This window comes from Serinus canaria (genome assembly GCF_022539315.1).
Source record: "Serinus canaria isolate serCan28SL12 chromosome 7 unlocalized genomic scaffold, serCan2020 HiC_scaffold_29, whole genome shotgun sequence".
Classification (NCBI taxonomy): domain Eukaryota; kingdom Metazoa; phylum Chordata; class Aves; order Passeriformes; family Fringillidae; genus Serinus; species Serinus canaria.
In genome coordinates, this window is record NW_026108147.1 from 1,969,586 (window position 1) to 1,996,928 (window position 27,343).

Genomic DNA, 27,343 nt, shown 5'->3' on the forward strand with positions numbered 1-27,343 from the left:
CCTCAGAGCACTGACACACTGCCTGTTTTGGGCAGCACTGTCCTGTGTGCAGACAGAGCAGAATTCCTCCCTGTCCATGGGCACAGCCCAAGCTCTCACTCCTCGGGCAGGGCTGGGCATGGCTGCCCGTGGGACAGGGGCTGGCCCAGTCCAAGGGGCACAGGCTTGCCCCAGATTTCCACTACTTTTGCTCTATTGCCCTGGCAGGACCATGGAATGGAGCCAGCAGGATTTTTGCGCTCCATGGCCATCCAACAGCTACTTTTGGCTCAGACCAGGAGACCCCCTGACAGCAGTGCACTCAGTGGGACTGACTTCTGTAAAACCTGAACTGCTGCTCAGCCCCTGGCTACCCAGAGCTGGAGCAAACATCAGTATTCTCCAACTGAAGCTTTCTGGAGCAGTGTTAAAGTTAAAATGTTCTTTTGAGCTGATACTTCACACAATCACAGACTGAGCTAGGTTGGAAAAGACCTTTGAGATCATCGTGTCTAACCTAAGACCTAACACCACCTAATCTACTAAACCATGGTACTGGGTGCCACATCCAGTCTTTGTTTAAACACCTCCAGGGACAGTGACTCCACCACCTCCCTGGGCAGACCATTCCAATCCCTAATCACTCCTTCTGTGAAGAATTTTTTCCTCATGTCCAGCCTGAACTTCCCCTGGCACAGATTAAGGCTGCATCCTGTGGTCCTATTGCCTGAGAGAAGAGACCAACCCCCACCTGACCACAACCACCTCTCAGGGAGTTCTAGAGAGCAATTTGATCTCCTCTGAGCCTCCTTTTCTCCAGGCTAAACAACCCCAGCTCCTTCACCCACTACTCACAGGTCTTGTGTTCCAGATTCTCCACCAGCCTTATTGCCCTTTCCTGGATGCATTTGAGCATCTCAACATATCAATGAGTTCCCCATCACAATCAGAACCTTTATTCATTCACTAATTGTTTTCTTCCCTCAAACTGGAAGGTGCCTAAGTGAAGGTCACAGTTCTGCAGTCACACAGTGCCTACAGAGCAGCCCTTTGCCTTGAGTGGGACTTATCAGAGCACAATCAGCTTCAACACAGAGGTAGAAATGTGATTTAAGGGGCTGGGCTGGGACTAGGGAGTGTACAGTTCAACTCCTGGTTACACTACAAATTTGTGACTGCAGGCAAGTTATTCTGATTTCCTGGGCTTCAATTATTCATATGTATGATTAAGGTAATAATTCCCTTCTTCACAGCATGTAAATGAACTGTGCACTTTGCCAGATGCACAGAGGCTAATTTTGTGGAGCACTCACAAGTAGGGAGACACAGAAAAACAGCACTGGTACCTCTACTGAGAAATTAAGGACTTAATAATACACTGTGATTATATTAGATATGGGAGTGAGCATTAAAGAGCAGGAGATACTTAGGATGGCTCAGAACAGAGGAACAAGAAAAAAATCACACCAGAAATAAAACAACACGTGGCATTGTGAGGCCATGTGAGTCCTTTCAGACTGGGAAACTGAGCCCAGGGGGATGTCAAATGCCCTGAGCTTGATGACATTTACCCCACATGGGACAAAAAAGAGAGGGGGCAATAGCTGCAGGAAGGTGTCCTTGCCACCTCCAGCTCCCCATGGCAAGGATGCAGCTCTGAGAGGCAGAGCTGAGGCTGCAGCAGGAGGGCTGAGGCTCTGGAGATGCACCACAGTGGCTGTGCCTTGCTACTGTAATTAAACACTGCACCTCGGCTTGGCTCGAGCTGCCTGCCTCAAAGTCTCACACACAAAAATATTTACATGAATAACAGACCCCTGAACGAACTAATCACAAAAGAAATGAGAGTGAGACCTAAGCCCGTGCTGGCTCTGAGCAGCACGTAGCTTTGCAAAGGGAACTGCCTCCCACTCTGAAGCTGTATCTCACCGCTGTGCTTAATGACTGTAAATGTGTTAATTGAAATTCATGGGGGCTCTTTGATGCGTTGCCTTTTCTTCTTTTTTTTTTTGCCTGTGAGGTTAAACACACAATACTCATATATGCTGGACTTCAGAAATAAGGTCAAGTCCCACAGCCAGCCCAACGTTGTCCAGGACAACCTGCATGCTGAAGTCACAAGGTGGAAACATCTGAAATAAAGGCTAGAGCACACAAACACACAGACTGGAGACACACAGTGTCAAGTGCATCCTCTCCTGAGGGCCCAACCTGTGACATCTTAAAGCAATCTGATTTTCAGGAAGAACAAAATCTCTAGTCACATTATGAAAACTTCTCATTAATTTTTTAATCTTCCCAGTCCAAGAAGAGGCAGCAATACCTGAGGTATGTTTCAAGGGATGTGGATACATTTCTGGACCTCAGTGAATTCTGATGTCTCCATTTCACAAGGACCTTTTAGATTAACATTTTTTGGGTTGAGTTTTAGGGTTCATGAGGCCATGAACCCTAATAATAATAATGGGCTCCATGAACCCTAACTATGATCTGTGTGGTAAAGGGTTGGATCACCAGATCATGCACTACAGAAGTCACACAAGTAGATTTGTGCTTAATAAGGTTTTTGAGCACCTCAGTAGGTTCAAAACTCAAAATGTAGCAGTCCAACAGAAGCCTACATCCAGGTCTTGACTTGGAGCTCACAACAGAGCCCTTGACTGACTTCATGACCTCGTGGCCCAATGCCTCTCAGTCAGCATTATTATCAGTTGTAACTGATATATACATGGCTCTTCAACAGCCACAACATTTTGTGAGGCTCCCAGCAAGCGAAAAGCAGCTTGTCCCCACTTTTTGCACAGTGGCAGTCAATGACAAGTGATTTTTGTTGACAGCTACCATGTCCTATTACAGCTGGCAGTGAAACGCAGCTGGATCCTCGTGAGACATCAGCACCCAGTGAAACAACAGCAAAACATCACACCCCCAACTCTGGGGTTCTCTAGACATACCTGCCTCTCCTAAAAACACCTCCAGGGCACAAACCAGCAGCTTGACACCTGCATCCACCTGCCAGTTGTTTACAACACTGTCAAACAAGCAGCAAGCAGTGAGTGCTGTACCAGTGCTCAGTTCTCCCTCAATATGTCACAACAAGCAGTGCTGAACACCAGATTATAAACAAGCCCTGAGGACTTCATCCAAGAGAAGTTTCTCTTAGTCAAGAGAAACTTTTCCTATCCATACCTTGTCTTTGGGAACAACAAATCTACAGGAAATCTGCAAATATCAGTGCTCAGCTACAGCATTTAAAGGGTTGGGTCCTTATCTGTATCTTAAGGAGGTTCTGCCTGCAGCCTGTTATTACTTTAAGAGATGTTTCAATTTATTTTGCAGCTAGTAGTGGCTGTGTTATATGATTCATTAGATTGTATTTATTTATTAACTAATCTGCAGAATTTTACAGATAAAAAAATGTTCAATCTGCCACCAGGGTTATAAATAAATAGGTGCCCTTTTTGTGCCAGAAGTTTAACAAATAAACAAACAAACAAACTCACTCCTGTTTCATTGGCACAGTCACAGAATTACTGAAATCTTCCAAATTGTCCAAATATTCACAGGGCTCCCTGCAGCACCCATTCCAACCAAGAAAAAGCAACAATCTTACACCCCATTTTTTCTCTTTGCAGCACAGAAGAGGCAGCGCTTTTTTCCTGCAGCACCTGTTCACTTTGCATGTTTGTATCTGTGTATGTGCAAAAAACAAAGGAAAATGTACCTGTCTGTGTGAAAACATGCAAATAAATTGTGCATCAAATCAAGGAAAACACAGATAGGGACAATAATGCTGCATTTAGCTTTGAAAGAGATGAAATCCACAGGTGCTCTAATTCCATGTCTCAAGAAACACACATTACACTACACAGAATTCTCCTCATGTATTTCTCAAGGTTTAACTGTTTCCTTCATTCACATCTGGCAAAAGGAACCTGACACTCAATTTTTCGGTTACATTATTGCCAGTGAAGCATTCTGATTTCCCTCCCCACTTATATTTCAAAGTTGCAAGTGTTCTGCATTTAATTTTGTGAGGCCACTGACCTGGAGGCACTGTCCAAGTCCCACACCAACATGTCCCAGAAGGTCCAGATCCCCCAGCACTGATGGGGTTGCTAAGAATTCAACATGGATTCTGACATGATGAAATAAGATTAGAAAAGGACTCTGTTTGGATTGCACTCTGGTGTTGAGAGGAACTAACACAAACCAGGAAGTCCACAAAATAACTGGTGTTTTATCACCTGGTTGGCTTCAAAGTGACTTCCAAGCAGCCAGGTTTATCATCATTAACTTTTAAAAGGGGTAGAGGCCTCCCAAGGAATACAAGAGGTGACTTTGGAAAGTCCAGCCTGCAATGTCTCCATGCTATCTGGATGTGGGTGGGAACAGGCTGAAGAAAGAGGTTAAACCTTTAACTCTGTGACTTTCCACTCCACTTCAGACCTTTAACATTATATAAAGTTGATTTGATAAGTGGAGTGTTAATTGGTTCACGAAGCAAACCTTGCAAAATGTGCTGGTTGGCTTCTCTTCATTTTAACCCTGTCCCAGCAACAGAGAGAGAGCAGGTAAAATAACAAGTCTAGGTTGGCCTGTTGCTCCTCTCTGCTCTGTCCTGGGTGAGGGAGCACCCAGGGAGGTCAGTGGCACAGCTCAGCAGGAATTCAGAGTGCCTGGAGATCCTCACGTCATCCACTGCAAGCGCAGCTCCCAGGGGCAGCGCTGGGTGTGGGCACCTCGGTGCAGATCAGGAATGCTGCTGGACAAACACTCCCTTCACAAGAGCTTTTGTTTGGGGCTTTTTGTTTCCTCTTTGGGTAAAATAAACGTAGATGTTGGGCCAGATTTCTCTATGGAAGCCAATTCACATCAGCTGTGTGCAGTTTGCATTTATTTCAAGTGCAGCCCCTTTGCATATCCTGCAGAAGCCCCTGGGCATTCCAAATCAAGATGTAAATTTTCTTGTTCCTCAATGTTCTTGTTCTTGCTCCTGTTTGAGCATTCCAAAGCCAACAGAATCTAAGAATTATTTGGAGCAGGCAGTGCCAGAGTGCTAACAGCTATCCTATACTGTATAAACAACAGGAGATAGAGAGACACCACGTTTAGCTTTCTCATAACAATAGTTAAGATTTCTCCTGCATAAAATCACTGAGCAAGCCCTTTAACTCTTTTCTTCTCATCCCGTGGCAATGATTTCCCCTCTTCCACTTACATGCTCCTGTGTGAGAAAAAGTGTCTTTTAGCACCTGGCACCTTCCAGTTTTGTGTCTTGTATTAACAGGTAGAAGAACACACTCCCTTCCTGTAAGTTTTCCCTTTTCTTGTCACTGTCAGAAGCAAAGTTTTGGAAACAGACAATTAAGACCAAGCTGTCATGAAGATAACAGCAACTTGGGAAGAGTAATACTGACAGCTCCTCTTCTTTTCCTAACCACTGATGTTGGGAATTTTCACTTATTTTGATCAAGGCCAAGATTGAAGGAAATCTTGTTTCCAAAAGCAGGTCAGGCTGTGAAACTAATGGGCTCCTTTGGGACATGAAAATTGTTATTCACACTTTTCTAACTGCCCAGGAATCAGCGTGGCCCATGCCTTCGTGTCACTCCCTCATCAAGAGCTGCTGCTCAGGCATGCAGCTCTGCCATGTCTTGCACCAGTGTCAGATGAGGTCAAACAGCAGGAGAGCTGTCTCCTTCCACCTGTGCAGCCTCCCCATCCATCCCCTGCTCCTGCTCCCTGCCTCACAATGTCTGTGTTTATCACCAACAAGCTCAGAATAAAGGTGGGACTTTTCTCACCTACACCAGGGGTCTTTACTGCTCCACAGTCAAAATTGGGCAGGAGGAAATCATGAGCATTTTGTAAAAACAGATCTCAGTGCTGCAAAATTATCAGTAAAGGTATCCTTTAAAGGATGATGGGGTTCTTTAAGGGAGGAATCTGAGATACTGGGCAGCTTCTACTCGAGCACAAACCTCTACAGCAAGTATCTAGGTCTGATACTGAAGCTAGATTCATCTTCCTAGGTAATAAAATTCTGCAATTCCTTTAGTCTCAATATTTTTCCTAGTTTTTTGTTGTTGTTTGTTTGGGGCTTTTTCTTGGGGGAGGTGGGAAGGGGTTTGTTATTTGTTTCAATTAAAAAAAAAAAACAAAACAAAACAAAACAAAAATATCAGAGTATTTCTTAATCCCCAGGATTTTTTAGGTTTGTTCAGTGGAGAGAATGAGTAGAAAGGAAGGAATGAAAGATTTGGGGGTTTAGGATGTTTCCTTTTTGGTGCAATTAGCTTTGCACTCCAAGTCCTGGATAGATTCAGAACCTAATTGTGACTGAAAGGGAGGTTGACAAAATGTAAGGGAATTAAACCTGGGTGTGAAATTAAACCAAAAGGAAGAAAAAGAAGAGAAGGGAAGAAAAAGCAACTGCTTAGGCTGAAAGTAAAGACAGAAAAGCTGGAGAACAGCAAATAGCTCTCTAAGCATCCAGAAATACTTTTAAAAAGTTTCCTGTGAAAACAGGGAATTTAGCAAACTCTGAATATACTTAACTACATTCCCTGATGGAAAAAAAAAAAAAATCTCACTGAAGGCTACACTAAGCTCTTTGAAATAGGTGATTTCACCCAAAAGTCTGGATCAAGAGTGAAAAGATGTAAATTTTCTTGTTCCTCAATACTTGGAAGAAAAAAAAATTATTATCTTTTTTTACATCTATTCTTTTAATTTGTGTGCAAAGTCAGCAGATGTGAATTGAGAACAGCAGATGGGAATTGAGAACATCTGAGTTCATTCCCACCTGGGACACTGATGGCTTGCCTTTGTCAAGTCCCTTTTTGTTGGCCCTCTGGGTTCCTCCCCTGCACAAGGAGAGGCAGTAAACCCTCCTCTCCTCTCCTCTTGTGCTGGAACTCAGAGAAATGACTGTATCTCACCAAGAGTCACCTCGGTGACCTGACACAAAGTCCTCTTGATCACCTGGCCCACCTTTCCCTTTTCCTCACCACGGTGTGATCCTCTCCCAGGGCCTGCACCCCCAGCACCTCATGCTGATCAAGGCAGAAATCTTGTGCTTCTCAGCCAGAGCTGTACTTGCATCCTCTCAAAGTTGGCTCATTTTTAGCTCTTGGAACAAACTTGCTGCTTGGAGAAGACCATATGAACATAATGGATATATTTTTCACAATATAGCTAACATGGACATTTTCCTATGGCACCTAAAAGTCCAGCAAAGCACTTTTCCTGGTGAATGATCTTTCCTTTGCAGCTGAACAGCTTCATTCCAACACAAGATGCCAAAAATCAAGGTTTGATGCTGCCTGATGGAAATGCAGCTATGGAGACACACCTGCAGCTTCACCCCAAGTTAGACACCCGGCTCCTGGAGTCAGCTGACCAAAGAGGAAAAGTTACCTTGCATGTTTGCTCACTCACTCATGAAATAAATACTGTAAGGTAAATAAAAAGGCCAGTTTATCACCTTGCACTCTTATTTGTAAGTATCTGAATATAGTATAGGAATCCAGATTTATGATGTTTTAATTCCTGGGGTCAGAAACTCATCAACAGTGCACACTCTGAGGAAATGTGGAGATATCCATGGAATTTGTTTAGATTAATAAAACTACAATTGATACCAAAACATCAGTCAAAACCACTTCTGTGAATTACCTGTTTTCCTACTTGAATTTTTCCATTCTTCTTGCTTCAAAATTCAGAATTAAGATGGATTTTCTCCCCAAATGTTCTCCAATTTATGCCTTAAACAATCTCCTTGCTCCACCCTGGTGTTTTATAGGAATAAAACCAATATTATCTATGAATCACAGAATAAGGTGGCTCCTATAAAAGGTTAGGAAGCCATTCTAAGTGGCACATGCAGTGTGCATGTACCCTATGGGCTCCATACCCAGTACACCAACTGCAGCAGTTTTTGTTTTCATAACCTATTCCTGACACCCAACAAGAACTGGGAGTGCTGCTCCAGGATTTGGCAAGAAGGAACAGGCTGTGGATGAGCAGGTTTCTCTGACTCACCTACACGGATCAACAAGGAAAAATAAAAGGGAGAGGGTGGGGATTGCAAAGGGAAAAAAAAAAAAAAAAAAGAGAGAGAGAGAGAGGAGTGACGTGTTCCCTTGGATGCAGTGTGTAATGCTGCTGGCAGACTGCCTGCTCTGGTGCCACAGAGTTCCAGACATGCCAGTCCAGCTGACTCAGCTCTTTGGAAGAAGGAAAGGGAAGGGAGAAATTTGTCAAACGTTTCTGATACCTGAGGGACAGGGATTGCTGGGCTCTCCTTGAGGATCTTTGAACCCTGCTCTCACACCAGGGACTTCAGGGGTGTCCCCAGAGTGGTATTAGAGATGCCCACAGGATAACCCTGCTCAGAACTGCTTATGTCTGTACCAAATCCTGCCTCTGTGGTTGCTGGAAAATTCATCAGCACAGCTTTATCCCACAAACCAGAAATGTCAGGCCTTTCCTAGCCAAGGCTAACTGCTCTCAGACAAGACACTGTCTCCAAGGAAACGAGCAAAATGCAGGCACATGAAGGGTATCCAAGTGAGAGAGAGAGTCTATGGCCCATGTCCCTTTTCTATATAAAAATCTCAACATCAGATTCTCTGCAGTGTCTTTTTTTGCATGTGATTTATTTTTTAGAAAGCCCTTGAAGCCCTTAAATCATCTGGGCTCTGGTTACCTGTGAGGCCAGCTCTGTCCCACAAGACAACACCTGTTAGGAACAGCCCCAGCTCACTTTGGCTGGGGGGGACCCTGTGCTGTTGTCACAGAATCACAGAATGGTTGGGGATGGAAAATCATCCCTTTCCCACACCTTTCACTAGACCAGGCTGCTCAAAGCCCCCATCCAGTTTGGTCTTGACTTGCACTCCAAATAAATAAGGCAGGAGGAAGAAAGTATCCACCTATTTCCTGGCAAAAGGAACTGGAACACAGGCGAGGGCTTAGGCTGTCAGAGCCCCTAATTCTCATTGAAATCAAGCAGACCTCACTGCCTCTAAAGAGAAAAGCCACATGGAACTAGTCCCAAAATGAGCACTGGGATGAGCCTGGCTTAATTTTTCCAGTCAGGATTCTCCTCAAGAGAGGTCCTTGGCTGTCTCAGAGCACATGAGAACATTTATGCCTCTTGCTGGAAGAGAAGGAAAGGACATGTGCCTGGGGAGCACATTCCCTTAACACCCAGCAGCTGGCACAGATCACTTGCAGCCCTTCCCAGGGGCAGAACAACTCTTGCACCTTTGATACAAAGAGCCCAAACAAATTCTAGGCAGAGGCTCTTCCACAGGGATGGCTCTGTCCCATCCAGGTGCTCTTTGTCAAAGGTTCAATAGTCAGGGCCTCACCAGCATTTCTCCAGCTCAGGAATGAAGATAGAGATCTCGACTGGCTGTTGCAAGGAAGGGAGGGAACTTGGGGCACCCTGTCTGAAATCAACACAGCACAGTTATGCAAAACATGTGTGCAACTGGCATCTCTTGTGTAATCCTGGCTGCAATCAACCTCTCTAACCACTCCAGAAGGGAAGGAGGGGCAGAGGGTGGAGAAAGTTCACACTTAGATCAAATAAAAAATGGGAAAATATCCAGAGAGCTTGAGTCAGGTAAAAACACAGTTCCCTCTCATGGGAAACCTCCAGGACAAGTTTCCTTGAACTTCACACAGGGTTATAAATAGGAGGAGAGTCACACAGAGTTCAGTACAGGTTCACTGTAAAAAAATCTAGACATTCTCATTTTCCTTCTTGAGTGATATCCATCAATATCTTCGCTGTAAGCCAATTCATAATTACAGGCTGCTGAGAGCTCAGAGAATATATCAGTAGCAGCTTTCCTAAACTCTGCTGTGGTGTGGGTTATTTTTGTCCCCCTTTAGTTTCTCTTGGCTTCCTTTCCAGATGGCAAAAATACCTCTTTACACCTTAAAACATATGCTGTCCAAAATGTCAGGGGTGGTTCTCCCTGTCACACTGCCCTGTAGCTCTGAGATATCAATGAGAGAAGGACTCACACCACTGCTGGGTTCCAGCTCAAACATTCCCAAGCTGAAAGGTTTCACAAACTCCTTCAAAAACTGACAAAGGCCAGTTCCAGATTCTGGATCTCCTTTCCCCAGAGACAATATGCAGAAGTTTTCTGCCCTGGAAAATAATTTCCTCAGGGGGAAAAAGGAACCCAACATTTGTTTGTCCCTTAGAGCTGCTGTGATATTTGCTGCTCAGAAGTGGCCTTGGCTTTGCTGAGATGAGGTTTGGTCACATCAAAACCAGGTTTGCATCTCAACTGCATGAAAAAGATCTCTGTCTGCAAAACCCACTGCAGATACCTCAGTGGCTGGCTCTGGAGCAGGAGGGCTCCTGGTGTGCTGCATCATGTCCCTCCAGCTCATCCTAACACAATGAGACACCCAAATCCCTGCAGATGCAACACCTGCACCTTAAATCCAGGGTTTGTATGTACATGTGCTAACTTGAGCATAAAAATACCACATTTCTGAAACAATCCCCAGTGACAAGAAAAACAAGGGAACTGTTTCTAGCTGGAGATGAAAGGAGCAAAGGACTACAGATCTTGAAACACCTGAGCTACCAGAGTCTCACCTGCCAGCCTGTCCACAGCAGTTGTGGTGCAGAAAGACAAATGATGCACACAAAGCTACCTTGGTGCTAAGGTCCCTGAATTTGCAAATTGGGTCTCATGGGGGTTTTCCTGTTTCATTTTCTCGTCACTGAAAAACAGATAACAAGGAGGCAACGACTCATAGCAACTTCACAGAGGCTTGGGGCTGATGGAATAGATAGGGGGTTTTAAAGAAATGATGCAAAAATTGCAGGCTAAGTAGTAAATCCTTTAGTATTATTAATAATCACCTTACTATTGTGTCTGAGATAATCACGCTGCTCTCGGGGTCTAATACCTCAGTGGTTATGGGAACAATACAAAGTTATTATTCCTTCCACTTTGTAATTATCTCGTTTCACTACTGCACAAAGGCTAAGTAAACCTAAGGAGATCATGTACAGTGCTGTGCAGCTGGGGCACCAGCACCACTGAGCACTCCATGATGTACTCACATGACCTTCAGCACAGCAATACGTTTGTGCCTTGCCATGATTGCCACGTGCTGCTCTCTCACCATCTCAACTAGGTGGAGAAATGCTCTTTATTTCCATTTTACTGCAGGCAGAGATAAGGTTAAGGGGTCTGCATCTGTACTGGCCCCTGTTTCCAAAGCATCAAATGATTTTGTAATTTAGTTCCCTCATAAATGAGTGAATAAGGGTAGCAAAAACATTCAAAATTAGTAATAAAAAAGAGACTAGAGGATTGAAAGATAAAGACAGACTAGAACAGAATCAATGCTAGATATACAACTACAGCCTATCATAGCGTAAACTGAGCACAGGAATTACTCACAGTCACAAAAGATAGTGTTAGAAAGAGCAATAATCTACACCAAAAGAAAGAATAGGTAAGGTTAAATATCAGGATGAGAGTCACAGCTATAAAAAGCAGATGGGAAGTGGAATTGTCTCCCTAGGGAGGCAACAGAAACATTCTCTGTGGATGTTTAAAAAACAGGTTAGGCATGGTGTTTAGAAGCACTGCTGCTCTAGATGCAGAAATCTCACCACATTCAAACTTTTTTGATGCCAGTGAAATCCCACATACAGCAGTGTGGCAGAATAAAAACCCAGAGGAAACAGAAAGCACTGTCTTGTTTGCTGTGCCAGAGCAGCAAGGCTGGCCCAGGAACTGGCAGCAGCCAGCAGCAGAGAGGGGCCTGTGTGCTCTCCAAACTGTAGCCCAGAAGGGCAGGACCAGGTGCTTTGCTCCATTCCATGTGGCCTGAGGCAACACAGAGAGGGACAGAATGTGGGTAAAGGTGCCAGGATGTGAATGGCTGACATGGAGGGGAGACAGGAGACACACAGAAAGCTGATGTCAGCACTTCCATCCCAACCACAAACTTCCATCCTTGCGTGGGTGTTTCATCAGGAATGAGCTGGTCACAGCTAATGAGAGATAACCCCATGTGAATCTTACACTGAGATGCTCCTGCCTGAACCAGAGCCTTGTTACCTCACTGCAGAGGACTTGCTGCTAGACCTGGCCAGGCCATGCTCCACTGGGAGAGGCAGCAGGAGGGACCAGTCTCACAGACACCAGGACAAACCTTAGCAGCTGCTGATCTTGCTGTGAACTGACACTAAGGATGAGAATGCTCCCATGGAGCTGGTGCCTGTGATCTCTAGGAGAGGGGGAATTCCCTATGCAGCCAATTTACAGGGAGCACCCAGGCACTACAAGTGCCACCACCTCCTCTGCTTGCACTGGGACACCACAAGACACAGGGAGCTGCAGGACATCTGCTCCTGCTGTCTCAATCACACCCTCCAGACAGGAGTTGGGGACAGGCTGATACCTAGTCCTAAGAGAGAGAGGGATTCATGAGGTTGGTACACAGCCCATCTACCTTTGCTTGCCAGGACCACTCCTCCTGTTTCTCTGTTGCATCTGTCTGAAGCAGATTTCCTGCACTGAAGGGTTAAATATTGATTTCTAAACTGCAGCAGATAAGAGGGAATCTTTATGGAATTTCAGGACAAAAACATAAAAGTGATCATCCCTTGCTTTGGGTGGAACCGTATCTTTTCACAAGTTGCCCTGAAAACCAAGACCAAATGTACTTCTCCTGGAATGATCAAGATCCTACAGCATCTTGAAATCAAAGATTTCTTTGATTCATGATTTCTCAGCGGTAATTATGCTCTGTAGAAAAGACCAAGCCTCTATACTGAGATAATCCTGAGCAGAAAAGACAATCATTCCATATAGCCAATACCAGTATTTATCACAGAAATGCTCTGGAGATGAAGAAGACCTCTCCACTCCAAGGATCAGGTCCAGGAGGGGCTCTAGCAAGGCATGGGAGACAAGAGGGCTCCACAGAGGATTGAATTTTAAACAAGGATCCCCAGGGCATAAAGCCCAGGCACAGCAAACTCCTACCCCACACACATGTTGAGCTTACCTCTAAAAATGCACACACAATAAATGGAAAGCAGAATATCAGAGATTTTAGACTCTCTCCAGCATGGAGTGAAGGCCTCTAGGTGCTGGAAGCAGTAATGAGAAGCAGAGCTGCTGCAGGATTGTGCACATGCCCAGAGCAGTTTGGAAGCCGCAGCCTGATAAGAAAAACCCCAAATGATTTTGTGACGAGGGTAATTCCACTGAGTTTAACTGAAACAGCACAAGAAAACCTGAGAGGAAGAGCAGCTCTGCCTGATTAAATAGAGCTCAAAGTATCAGATCAACAGCATAAATAGCCACCAGCTCATCTCAACTGAGGGAAGATGCTGTTTGCTAACCTAGTTGGAGAAATGGCATTTGTATGCAGAATATTCCCTTGCCTCTTCACATATACATTTGATTTTTCAGATTGTATCCTATGTGTCTGCTTTGAATTTTTTCCCCATTCACAAAGTGTTTGAGTCAGTCCAGTTCAGAGTGTAATGAGAACTTCAGATCACAAGATTCATCTAATTATGACATTCCCATCCTCAAAAACATGGTTACAGAGCAGATACTGGGCCTTTTAAGAGTGGAGATGTTAATAGTGGCAAAGGTTCCCTCAAGATGAAAAAGAGCAGTCTAAAACATTGACTTCATTACTCTTAATAACCATCCTTGCCACTGTTTCAGTAATTCTCACTGGCTTTTCACAGCTGGGAACTCATGGGCAGCACTGTGTATTCCAGCACTTGTTCATCCAATTTTTCAGCCAAAATGAGCTGCTCACAAGTGGGGCTCTCCCAAACATGTACTGAGGCAGGTGTGTCATCAGCACTGGGAACAGGTTCCTTCCACCTCAGGTCTGCCCTCCAACTCCAGGGGTGTGGGCACACCTGGGCTGGCTCACTGCCACCCAGGCAGGGCTGAAAGGAAAGTCCTCGTGGATAAGAAGACATGAGAAAGATGGAATTGCAAACCAACAAATATGAACATTTTCCTTTTTAATTCATCTTGCACACTGCACATGGTTTGCTAAGATTGTGCTTTTGGGAGTTTTTGCCTAAGCCTTTCTTTTCAAAACAAAGGCTTTCTGCTTTTCTTTTGCAAATAAAGGGATACCATTAGTGCAGTGCTATTGGAGAGCTGGGCAGAAATAAACAACATGCAGCAGCAATGCAGGAGAAAGAGTGGGAAGAAAAATATTCCTTAAAAGCAAAAAAATTGTTTGGAGGGGACACTTTCTAAGCAGGAAAGCAGAACCTTCAAAGCAAATTTTAAAATGTATTGTGAGGACAATCTTCTGTGAAAAAATAATCATCTGAGTACCCATTTTTTTGGGAAGAAACAGACAGTAAAACTGCTTTCATATAGGAATAACACTTACATACTCCCACAGCAACGAACATGACTGAAGCTGCCAAGTAAAAAGAAAAATCAGGAAATTCCAGAATTAATGTCCATGTGGACAGTTTGTGTGGACAAACATGATGAGACAGCCTTTTAAGCCCTAAACAATTGGCACACAGGACCATCCTTACTCAGTGCAATGGATGGATGATGCTCCCTTAGTCCAAACCTATTCTGAGTTTTGTTTTCTCCTTAGCAGGTGATCCCATCCCTCATTTCTGACTTACTGCCCAAGTGCTGCTCTGAAAACTGAGGTGCCTGTGTTTGCTATGGGCTCTTCCACATTGCTCATCACTGCAGCCTTGGCTTTTCAAGCACTGTCAGAGCATTTATGTTTACAATAGCATTACGAGGGGAGGGCTGACTCAGCTCCATTTTAGACACAAGAGAAACCCATGCCAAAACCTAACTGCTAAGTTGATGTGCCCATCTGAGAATGCCTGGCTTTTTGGGGTAAAACAGCCTCAGGCTGTCATACCTTTCCAAGTATGGAGCCAACATCTGGATGGCTTTAACCATCAGATTGACCTGTCAGATTCAGCTGCCTTCCTTAAAACTCCTGGGATCTGCTCCTTAACTGCCTACAGCAGAATTTTTCTCATCTAGTTTGTCTTTGCCATTGTGTTGTGCAATTCCAGAGGGGATGAAGACAACAGGCATGTCTCAGGTACTTTGTAAATTCCATCAGCAGATTGGCTTTGCCTGGATGTTTTTCCCCTTCAAACAGCAAAAGCCAGGCAAGGTGAAGCCAATCCCTGCTGATTTGTCCAGTGCATCCTGCAGGAAGGGGCTACCAGCTTCTGTTCCAGCACTCCACAGCCCTACATTCCCATCCTGGAAGCCCTCTCTGGCACCTCTCTCATATTATCTGGGTTGTGGAGTTAATGCTGCGAACAACACCTGAAAGTGCTGGAAGTACCTGGAGGTCCATGCCCACTCTTAGAGTAATTCTGAGCATGAATCTCTCCCCAGGCATTATCCTACTGATGTCCTGAAGGCATCATTATATTCCTGAAATCAAAGCAGCTGCATGTGGGAGGAAAATACAGACATAAAGTTCATCAGAACTGTGTATGTCCCTAAAAGGTAAATAACTGCAGGAGTAAATCACTGCAAGATAAGTCCTTAATTATTTAGGGCTAAACAGCAGCAGCAGCATTACAGAGGCAAAGCAATATTTTGTTAACCATTCAGCCTGGGAACACTGACACAGTAAGATGGGATTCTGCACAAGCACAGGAGGTAAAATGCAGATTGTGAAGCTTAGAAACATTTTCAAACTAATAGGAAATAACATTAAAAAGCATGAACAAACATCAATCCAAAGAAAAAAAAAGTAATTATTTTTAAGTTATTAGTAAGTATTGGCTATTTATACCTCAGAGATGCTTCTGCTAATTTCTATTTGCATCTACATTTCCTTATTTTTTTACCTTTCCTGTTGTACTGTATGAAAACTTCACTGAGCACAGGAAGAACTGACTAAAAAGCAGCAGTGAGAAGATGTCACTGAGCAAGTGGTGACACAGGCAAAGTGCTCTGAACTCCACAAGTCAAACTAACTGAGAGGGGAAAAAAAAGAGACAAGACAGAATTCTTCAATTCCTTTATTGCACAATTTGCCTTCCATAGTAGTTTAAACCTTCTTGGGAAGGAGAAAAGATTAAGGGGTTTTGCTTGGGTATTTTATTTTTTTATTAATAGAACTCTTATTTAAGTAGGAAAAGAATATACAAAAATATTCAGAGAACATCCAAAGAATATTAAAAAAAAAAAGGGAATTGGTGTTGCATTCATGAAATTGTGCACCAGATTCTCAGCTGGTGCAAAACAGAAGTACTTTCCTTACTTAGAGGATGTAATTCCAATCTCCATCAGCTGAGGATCTGATCTAAAGAGCTTTCCTCTTACAAGAATATATTCAGACTCACCTCAGTTTAGACACTAAGTGTACCAGATTGAAACTGGCTTGAAGTCTCCTCTTTCAAAACAGTGTTCAACCTCTTCTTTCTGTATTTTATCCTCTTTTCTGGTCAGAAATACCAGAAGATGTAAACATTGACAGAATGATAGAATCATTTGGGTTGGAAAAGACCTTCCCAACAGCTGCTGGATCTGCTCCACCTTCCAGGCCTACTTACAGGCTTTGATGTGTACTTTAAAAAAGCACAGAATGCTTGTATAACACACTGACATCAAACTGTTTCAAGTCTCTTGGGCACATCCACCCATCTTCTCATGATCCAGGTGTGCATAAGCCAAGCCAGCTTGCTTATATGGCAGGGACAGACACCTAAACTTCCATGCCCATGGCCAGAGTGGCATTTCACCTTTGTGCAGGAGGACAGCAGGTTTTAGGGTAAGAATCCAGGTTTTAACTCTTCACCTGTGAATGCTAAGAATTCCAAGAACTGCCTTGGAGAGTGTTGTGAGAGCACTTGTCTGCTCCTGCTGGCCCTCTGGGGAAGCTGCTGTATCTGAGGGCTTGGAGGGGTGGCACTTTCTCCATTGAAAACAAAGCCTAAAATGACAAACTGAGCAGAGCTGAGCACTGCTAAGTCAGTTAGGGAAGGTGCTCCAGGGGAACTCGTGCTAAGCAGCTTAGGTGCCTTCTGAAAATCCCACACCTTGACATTGCATCCTCACGCAAAACACAGAACCATCAGCCACGTGTTCTTCACACAGGAAGAACCATCTCTGTCAATGGCAGTATCTAGGTAACAAAATCTATATTCAGACTGTGAGAAGGTCTTCGACTGCAATGTTTGTGTTTGGTAACATGGGATATGTTTTTGTCACAGCTCCCTTTTTGTTTTAATTGTGAACATTTGCATTGTGTTCTGTCTTCTTTGTAAATTTCCAGTTGAAACTGCAGCTCTAGTCAGATGTGTGAAAATTGCAGCTCACAGTTCCACAGACATTTTCCCCTACTGACCTTCAGCTCAAATCCAGCTCAAGCATTTCTCTCACAGCCCAGTCCCAACTCTTGCACTCTCTTGGAAGTTCAAAGCTTTCTTTCAGCATTTGCCATCAATACAGCATCCTGCATGCTCCCAAATCTGCTTGAAGAAGCTTTACTAGCTTACCCTTTCCTATTCTTGGAAATGCCAAAGCAACTCTGTATCCTAAGACCAAATCGATGCTCCTGAAACAAAAACACCTACTGAAGTGACTCTGGAGAAGAGATACATATAAAGGGTCAGGAAACTCATGCAGGATTTCTGTCTGCAGTTGCACTTCCACCACTGTATTTCAGTAGTCACACATTTGCTAACACCTCAAAGAAGTTTATTCATAATGCTGCCACTTGCAACCAACCCAGTTATCTCTGCTCATTCAACAATTAAACACACAGCCTCTTATAAAAGGCCCAAACACACAAGGTTGAACATTCAGGAGATAAGATCTTACTCAGAGTCCTGCAAGATGAGTGAGAGGGCAGAATGCAGCCCCCTGGTGCAGGGACAGGGACTAAAACCACAGCTGATCCTGACTGCTGGGACTCCAACACCACACAGCTATGACACAGGTATTTCTCAACAACTTATCAAGGAACTATATCAAGTAGAATTGATACAGACATGATCCTCTCACTTAACAAGGAAAGAGAAACCCAGTCTCTCTTGACCACCTTCAGCTCTAGGGTGAGTGTCGTGGCTACCATGAGCTAGGACTTTACAGCAAGATCCAACTGAATCAAAAATGCAATTTAGAGGGCTTTGAAAGATGAACAAGTTTGAACTCAACCAGCATATGGCATTTATTAGATGAAGAAATGGGTATGAACTGCAAAGCTGGCTTCCAAGAGCCCACAGTTATTCTTTGTGATCTCTGGAATTTCACAGCCACTTTGGGCCCCAGAATGTCAAAACAATCTGCCAGCGAAGCCGGGATACACCCAAGGAGACACTGAGAGGGAAATGCGATAGCATCAGCAGAGGAGCTCAGTTACACAAAAGGAGAGGTGTGGCTGAACCACAACTTTTCTGATTCACATCAAGGCTTTCCCAAAGCTGAGAGCTGCACTCTCTGAAGAGGACGGTACAGACCCAGAGCTAGGCTTGATTTTCACTACCTGCTCCCTGGGACGGTAGTGATAAAGGAAGGAAGAGGTGTGAGGAGAAGCCAAGGTGGGCTCACCAGAGTGTGTCCTGAGGTGTCCTGTGAGGGCGTCCCTCCGCCGGCAGGCGTAGCTACAGAAGGGACATTTGAACGGTTTCTCCCCAGAGTGCAACTTGATGTGCCTCAGCAGGTTCCCCTTCTGGGTAAAAGAAGCTCCACATTGGTTACAGTGGAAGGGGCGTTCACCTGGAAGGGAAGGGGAAGGGAGAGAGCTGTCAACACACATCGGAGGATGCACAGAGGCCACTTTCCCACTCTGTACCAGTGCCATTGCACATGGGTACAGTCCCCACCACCACCATCACACGGCACCTCTAAAGTCAGAGGCCGTTTCTTTTGCACAATGGGCAAAGCCTCCAATAGTGATTTGAGGCTCTTTCCTTGAGGTGATCAATGCTTCCTGGTTTTCTTGAAAGTTCTTCACCTCAGAGCTTCTATCCTTCATAAAAGATGAGCTCTGCTGAAAATTTAGATCCATGGCTGTGGTTTTGCAGTATTTACTTCTATGGTTTTGCACTTATGTTTAGAATAGGTCCAATCCATATGAGTATTCAGAATTGATCATAACAATTGGACCTTAGCAAAGGTGTTAAGGTCTTTGGTTCAAACCAAACCTCCTGCTTGCATTATACTTGAATTGACAGCCCTTGCCAAAGGCTGCTTTGCATTGCTAGAGTGACATGGAGGGCATGGATGCGAGTGAGGATCAGGGTTGCAAGCTCTGGGCAGTACTGAAAGTTGAGAAAAATCTTACACCATTAAACTGGAAAGCAAGGAAATTTGCACTCTACATAAAACAAATTAAAAAGATTGATTTGATGAAAAACTAACAGAAACCCTGCACCTTACCCTATCACTTCATCCCATGTGTTCATACACACTCACACACACATCCAAAGCTTATTTTTATGTTAAGCCTTCATATTTGCCTTAGACAGTGGGGATTGGGTCCATAAAAAAAAACCCCAGCTTTTCTTTTTTTTAAATATTATTATTTAGAGGAAAACCCCTGAAGAACTCACACAGGCTGGCTGGAGCATTATCAAAACCATCCTCTGTACCAACATTTGTTGAGGACAGTGAGACTGCTCCAGCAGTCCTGCCCAGGCAGTCAGCTCTAATCCCCTGCTTATGCCCTGCTGAGCAGATCAATTGAACACGAGCATACAGTTGTGCTAGCCACTTATCCAAGGGCCTCACTGCAGCTGGACTGTAGATCACAGAATTCCAGAACAGTGTGGGTTGGAAGGGACCTTAAAGCCCATCCAGCTCCACCCCCTGCCATGGCCAGGGACACCTTCCACTATCCCTGATGGCTCCAATTGCCACCCAGCCTGGCCTTGGACACTTTCAGGATGGGACAGCCACAGCTTCTCTGAGCAACCTGTGCCAGGGCCTCACCTTCCACACAGGGAAGAATTTCTTCCATATATACCTGATTTAAATCTACCCTCTTCCAATTTAAAGCATTACCAATGTCCACACCAAGCAGGGTCCAAGCTCAACAAGGCTTTGATCATCAGATTTCAGATGTAAGCGACCTCATCCACATTTTTCAGCGTATCACCTATTATAGAATCTTGGCCAAATCCTGCTGGGACCTTCTGAGTTTGAATTCAGTGGCCTGAAGCACAGACCTTGTAAAAACAAACACATTCTGTGATCTCTCACATCTCTTCAAAGCCTTTTACAATTGCTTTAAAACAGTTACTCTCTCGCTGGACAAAATGAATGCTACCTTTGCATTAAAGCAGTTCAGGTGTCTGTCTAGGGTGAAGTCCAAAACACATCTGGAGATTCAAATGGAAGGAGAGGGAGGGAGAGAGCTCTTACAGATGTCCACAAGCAATTCTTGTGTCAGTGGATCAAATCCCTGCCAGGACTGTGATGCTGCCAGGAGGGCAGCACAAGGTGTGCCACGTATATGCCACACTCTGCAACTTGATTTCACACGTGGGAGAAGGAAATCACATCTGAGGCTGCCACAGAGGTACTCAAGGAGATACTAAGGTTCCTACAGTCTCTCTGAGAACATTATGGAGTAATAATAATAAAAAATCACAGCATAAAGCTCTTCTTCCAATACTCTGAACACGAGCTCATTAGAATTGGTAAAGAGTTTGTGGTTTCCCTTTCAAACTCCCACACTATACTTAAATGATCTGATTAGCCATTATCTTCTTTTACATCATTTCAAAATGTCCATAACAGAGATCTGTAAAGAGACTGCAGTAGAAAAATACATGGGTTTTTTTTTTTTTTTTTTCTTTTCTGTTTTGCTTTCGCTGTCTGAGAAAACAGGCAAAACCCTTTCCTTTGACACATTTCTGAGTATTCTGGAATGATAGCTTCAGTTTCAGGATGACAACATGAAAGAAGGCAGCACGTTTCTTACCAGGTCTAAAGTCTTTCCTTTTACTCCTGCTGTATTTAAAATTATGCAGCTACTGCGTTTCACCCAGTACATCACCCACTTATCTCTGACATTTTGGAGGCCACATATGAGCAGGTATTACTCCCCCAAAAACTGGCTGCTCTAGAGATGCTGAAAGCTTTCAGTCAGGAATTCAAATAGCCACTGCACCACAGTTTGATGGCAAAGACGACATGAAAACACTCACCACAAAATCACCCGTAGTCTGCTCCTCTCTTGCAACAGACAGATCTGCTCCAATAGCACACTTTACCTTAAATAACCTTTGTATCTATTTAAAGGCAGCCTGAATTCATTTCTCCTACTGGCTCCATTCCGGGTAAATAGCTGCTTTGATGTGTTTGTTACACTTTTGTCCAATCACTCCATTCCAGCTCCTTGTTTAAGCCGCAGGCTTGAGGGATGCAATTTTGGTCACACCTTCGTGCTATTGATTAGCAGCTTTTCCATTTAGCACAGCTAATCTGAGAGGCCATTAGCCAACAGAAGGGTGCACAGAGAAGGAAGGACTGCGTAGCAAGAAGATTCTGTTGTTTTTCCAAGAACTCTGCTGTCTGATGCCCACCCCAGATACTAGCAAACAAGCCTTTTTTTATCACTTCAATGCCTTCAGAAGACTGTGCTCCAATTATTTCTCCTGCTGCCTTTTCCTGGTAGTTTTGTGAACTGTTCTCCAGAATTATTACTTACCAGTAACAACATAACAATCTTGACATCCTTATTCACCTCCCTCACTTTTCGGTGAAAACTCAGAGGTTTTATCCATAAGCTGAAATCAATCATACTTCAAACTAAACATCCACTCACAAAAAGTCTTTAAACACAGCTTTTCTCTACATGATGGTCCCTGACTGTGCTTAAAGTGTTTTTGGGGGGTGATGGCAACACAGACATACCCAGAACTATGGATCTATTAAAGGCAGCACACACGACTCCAAGAGAGTAATGAGAATTATAAGCATGGTGTGCTTCCCCATCACTTACAGCTATTTCCTGCTTGACTCTGGGTATTTACACTGATTTAATAAATAAGAACTCTGCTGAAAGGCAGCTAAGCAAGCTTTGTGCTTTTCAGCACTGGAAACGATGTGACTGCAACATAACTACAAAAAACTTTTCATCTACTTTAAGTGTTAAACCTCTCCTCTATTATTGAGCTAAACCAGTGCAGAAATGCCTCCAACTCAGTGACTTGCAGAGTGGCAAGAGGGGGAGGGAGAGCCAACCAAACAAAAAAGATGTTTCTTTTCAACTCCAGATTTAGAGTCTGAAGCCAGACAAAACCAGGAATGCCTAAAACCCCTTGCTCTCCAGCAGAGGGAATTTAATTACCTAAGTTACTTCAGGAATGGACAAGGCAAGATAAGCCAGAGCTGCCAAGTATTATCTTTCCTAAAGGCTTTGTAAGAGGGGCTTGTGCCAGGGAATAATTAAATTAATAAATAAATACATCCATGGAGTTTTATCATTTTCCAGTTAAATAAAATATTAATTAAAAGGTATTATTTCAATATTTGCCTCTAAGTTCTAGTAATATACTGCTGAAACCTGAGGGTTCACTGTTAACATGTATCCATTATTGCTGCGTCTCCTCCAGGAAAGCTAATACTGAATAACAGTAATGAAATATTGCTGCTCTTGAGTTGCACAGGTATCTGAAGTGCACAGGTTAACTTGCTCTCATGTAAACAAACCCTGAGACAAAAGGTGAGTGGCCCCCTGAAGACAGGACAGACAAGACCTGGGCCTTTCTCTCACAGCATCTTTCACACACGACAGCAGGATGGAGACTTCACTGCAGGAGCTTCGAGAGCTGCCTGGCTGATACAACCTGAAACCAGGCAAATGAACCGATGAACTTCCTACTAATAGATTTCACAGATGTCAAATGTTGTTTCACAAAGCAAACCAACTCCTTTTTCTGCTTAATTGGAAGCTTCCCTGCACAACAGCACTCCTTTCCCGCCTTGGCACGGAAGTGCTGTGCAGAAGTTTCAGTATGAGTTAACCTTCTTTGAATCTCAGACCAGTGCAAAACACTGAGATTTTTGCTGTAAAGCTGAGATATTTTCTGTATTAAAACAGAAATTTGTCTGAGGATGTAGAGCCCACAGACCTGGCCCTTGGCTGGTAACATTTGTCCCTTTGAAATCAAAAGGGGAGCGACTCACAAATTAATGCACTGGCTCTCAATAACACAGTCAGGGAATTCCTACAGCAGCAGTCCTGCTACATAAAAACCAGGTCCAGAGGGGCTTCAACATCCCTCCTGGTTAAATGTGTATCTGGGAACTCAACCTTTTTGTGTGGCAGATACTTTTGATATGCAAAGTACAGCTTAAGTACTTCTCAAATGGGATTTTTCCTTCCCAGCCTCTTCATACAAAATTACCGTGCCCATGCTGCCATCAGAAAGTATTTGCTCTTACTAACAATACCGATTTCCACCCTTCCACAATAAGCTTTTTGTTAATATTCATTTGGTTAAAATGAAACATTTCTCCTTTTCTCCTAATCCAGCAGATGCTGTCACTGCTGTGATGCTGCTCTGTCCCAGGAGCACAGGGGAATTAGCAGCAGTGCTCCCAAAGCAGTGACAGCAGGCAGCTCCAACCTGCATTTACCCAAATGAGACAGAGCAGCAGACTTTGCTCCATTTCTCTGTTTGTTATTCCAGGGACCATAACTACCTCCTTAATGCTCTACCTGATTCATTCACATGAAATCAGTGACTTTTGTAGGGGTTTTTTTTGGAAAAAACCTGCTTCCAGACAGGGCAATTTATTATAAAACCTCTCGTGAAAAATTCCTGGGAAATCCTGGGTGATTTCTAATTGTTCTCTGCACAAATTTATGACTGCATTCTAAAGACAGAAAAATATTTTAAGTGAACTTGGCAAAACTATCAAAAGAATTTAGTTATTGAAAACTACAAGTAAAACACATCCTTCTGCCCAGAGCAATTTCAAAAATCTCAAAATCTCAGCTCTCCTTATGCTTAAGTAGGAAAAGAGATGACTTTTCAGAAAGTTAGACTTCAGAATCTAAGTAGAAAACTGGACTTTCAGAAATTTAGTCCTAAAATTTTTGATTCAGCGCCAAATCTATTAACATTGCAAAAGACAGGAATGCTGCACTAGGTTACAAATTAGAAATTAAACCAAAAAAAACCCCTTTCTGCCAGCAAAATGAGAGAGGCAGTCCAGTGGAGTCAATCAAAATGTGTTTAGATGAGCATTTGTTTAAATTTGCTCCTGGTTAGCTGCTTAGGTATACAAGCCTTTTATATGGAAAAGCACAACTGGGCTTTTCCCTCATTTATCACTTCTGTCCTAAAAACTTGAACTCTGCGTGGCAAAAAAGTTAAACTGCATTCAGAGTTCCAGGGTTCAGAAATTCACTTGTAACACTAAGGGTGCTACAGCAGAGGTTGAACATCCCCCTCATGGGCACACAACTCATTTCACTGGCTTATGGTATCAAACTGCTTGTGGAGTCCAAGCAAAGATCTGAGACTGTCCTGCAGGTAAGGACAGTCACCCCAAAGGCTGAAAGGAACACAGCAGCAGCCCAAAGTAAGAGTGGGGCAAGGCTGATGTCCCCACTGCCTCTGCCCAGGCTGGGCTTTGCCACTGTGCTGCTGCTGCAGGCACACAGAGAAAGCATTTAACCTTTCAGAAAACAAGGAGGATGAGAAGCTGTGCAAGCCAAATCCCCAGAGGTGTCCAGGGCCAGGCTGGATGGGGCTTGGAGCAACCTGGGCTCATGGAAGGTGCCCCTGCCTAAGGCAGGGGGAGGAATGGGATGAGCTTTAAGGTCCTTCCCAAACCATTCCATGATTCTATGATGCCAGCCTTCCCTTAGAAATAAAAAGAATTTCAAAATCTAGCAGTGAACTGGATAAGGTATTGGGTGAACAGCAGAGAAAAAAAAAATTTAAAAAGGGTCACAATTCACAGCAAAAGGGAGAAGAACACGTGGGCCTGGCAGAGCACAGAAGTATCAGCACAGCTATAGCAGAATACAGCTCCTGCTTTACCAGAAACAAAGAGCAAGGAAATTTTAATTCAGGCCCACAGCAGAGAGCAGAAAGAGGTGAGAAATCACTGGGGCTCCTCCTCATGATCTCAGAACACCTGGATCATTTGCCTCTTATCCTTCCCCCCTTCTCTCTCCATCCCTATGAACAAATCCCTGGAGTATCCAATGGCAATATTCTCTGACCAAGTCATCTCCTACAGTAACAAAAACCTGATAGAGATCCTGCAACTTGAGGAATGTGCTGTGGAGTCTGAAATTTGGACCAAAGGAACACAGTACGGGAAAAGAGGGAAATAAATGCAGCTCATGCTATTTTTCTGACACAAGGATGTGGCACATGAGGGAGGGGGTTACCCTGCTCACTAATGCAGGGATTGCATCACACTCAATTCCCACACCAAGCATTTTATTTATTTTCTGTCAGCAATGATAAATAAATAGAAAGGCAGAGTACAAAACCACTTCACCTCAATTAGCAGTTTTTCAGAGAAATGCTGTGTTTGGCACAATCAGCAGTGCCACGGGCCCCATGATGGAAGGGCTGCAGCCCAGAGCATCACCTGGACCACAATCTGAGGGATGAGTGGGCAATCCCCAGCTTGATCTATCACAGGAAGGGGTGACTGCACACCGGGATCCGAGATGGAACACTGAGCTCACCTACTCTGGCCTCATCCATGACACAGATTCTCTTCCCCATCCCTGTATCTGTCTGACTGAACCACCATCATCTGGCAGGGAAGACAACTGCTCTTCAGGAACAAAGGAATCATGGCTGGAGAAATGCCCCTCTCTGGGCACAGCACAGCTTCTGGCCAAGCCTCAATCCCCTGTGCAAGGAAAGCTGCACTCACCCCAGCACACACACAAATTACAGCCTCTGCTATGGACCACAGCATTTTGGGTGACTTACATAAAATGCTGACAGGTTTTCGGGGAAGGGAAAAGCACTTCAGTTTCTGCCAATGCAAACAACTGGCCAGCTCATGCTCTGGTTGTGCACAGTCAAAGAGGAGAGTAAAGCAGGATTCAGCTCCCAAAACATACTTAAATTGGCTTTGAGAGGTAGGGATGTACATGCCACTTGGATTAGCTGATAAAGAATGTCATCTGTTTCCACTCACTAGGGACAACCTCCCTTCTCTCCACCATTCTCCCTTGGGCTGCAAAACCAGACTACCCACAGGTCAGGGCTCATTCCAGAGCTGGGGCCAGCCCATCACGCCCCACTGAGGAAGTAGCAATGTATTTTAAAATCCTGCACTTTACAAGATAGATACCAGCAGTATGTTAAAAATATGCCTCAAAATCCAGGATGTGGAAATCCAAGCAAACTTCTCCTTCTGTTGTGGACGGCAAAGTAGCAGCATGTATTAAAAAACAAACAAACAAAGTGGAGGGAAAAAAAAATCCTCAGCGAAATTTGCCAACTGGTTTACCGAGAACAGAGCACCGAGCTGCACATTAAAAGAAATGCCATTTCTATATGCTTGAAATCATCTGTATAGAACAGCACATCCCAGCTCCTCTGCTGTGATGGGAAAAGAGTCAGAGCTCTCTGAGGAACCAGCAGTAGCCCGAAGGAAAAAGGTACCAGTTATGCAATTGCTGCCCATGCACCCACAGACAGACGTCTCGCCCGCACGCAGAGGAGATTTTGTTTCTTTCGCTTTGAATTTACACATCTTTCTTTTAACATGAAAAAGGCAGCTTGCCTGTTTTTAAAAGATGCATCAGAAATTCAGACCATTTAATTAAGTACCTAAATCTAAATTTAGCACAGCTAGTTTAGCTGCTCGAGTTCAAACACATGGACCCTGATGCACCTACCATACATATGCTCAGATACGTGCAAGCACCAGTGAAAACTTTTTGGGAGGTTGAAAGCTGGAGACTCAGTCTGGTACATTCTTGTTTCTCTTTCCCTCTTCTAGTAAGAGCACGTCAAATTGTTAATCAAGGTTTTGATTCTCCAGCTAATGCTTTTCCCCTCTCGTAATTCCTGTCTAAAATCATGAGTGCATCATAAACGATACTGCCACGCTTTGCATTACACATTTAGGTCAAGTTTTTATCAATAGAACTCATATACAGGAGATTAACTATGTAATATATATTTATTATTCCTCTGTACAGAAATTCTATTGATTTCTTGCCCATCAAGAGCACACTAGTGGACTACAAACGACCAGGTTTACAAAGGGATTTCACAGTCTTTCTTACTCTACATCTCCACCTTTCTTTTATATCTTCACAGTGTGAGTCTCTCACCCCATTAAATAGCAGCAAAGATAAAAAGCAAAATATC

General features: G+C 43.9%; 1 protein-coding gene across 1 annotated transcript in view; it reads right to left on the bottom strand.

The window, feature by feature from the left end:
- The window catches only part of IKZF2 (IKAROS family zinc finger 2), a 115,074-nt gene that overhangs the window by 26,519 nt on the left and 61,212 nt on the right, over window positions 1–27,343 (bottom strand). The window contains 1 exon segment of the mRNA XM_018911806.3: window positions 18,579–18,746. Coding sequence (XP_018767351.2) covers window positions 18,579–18,746 — 168 coding nt within the window.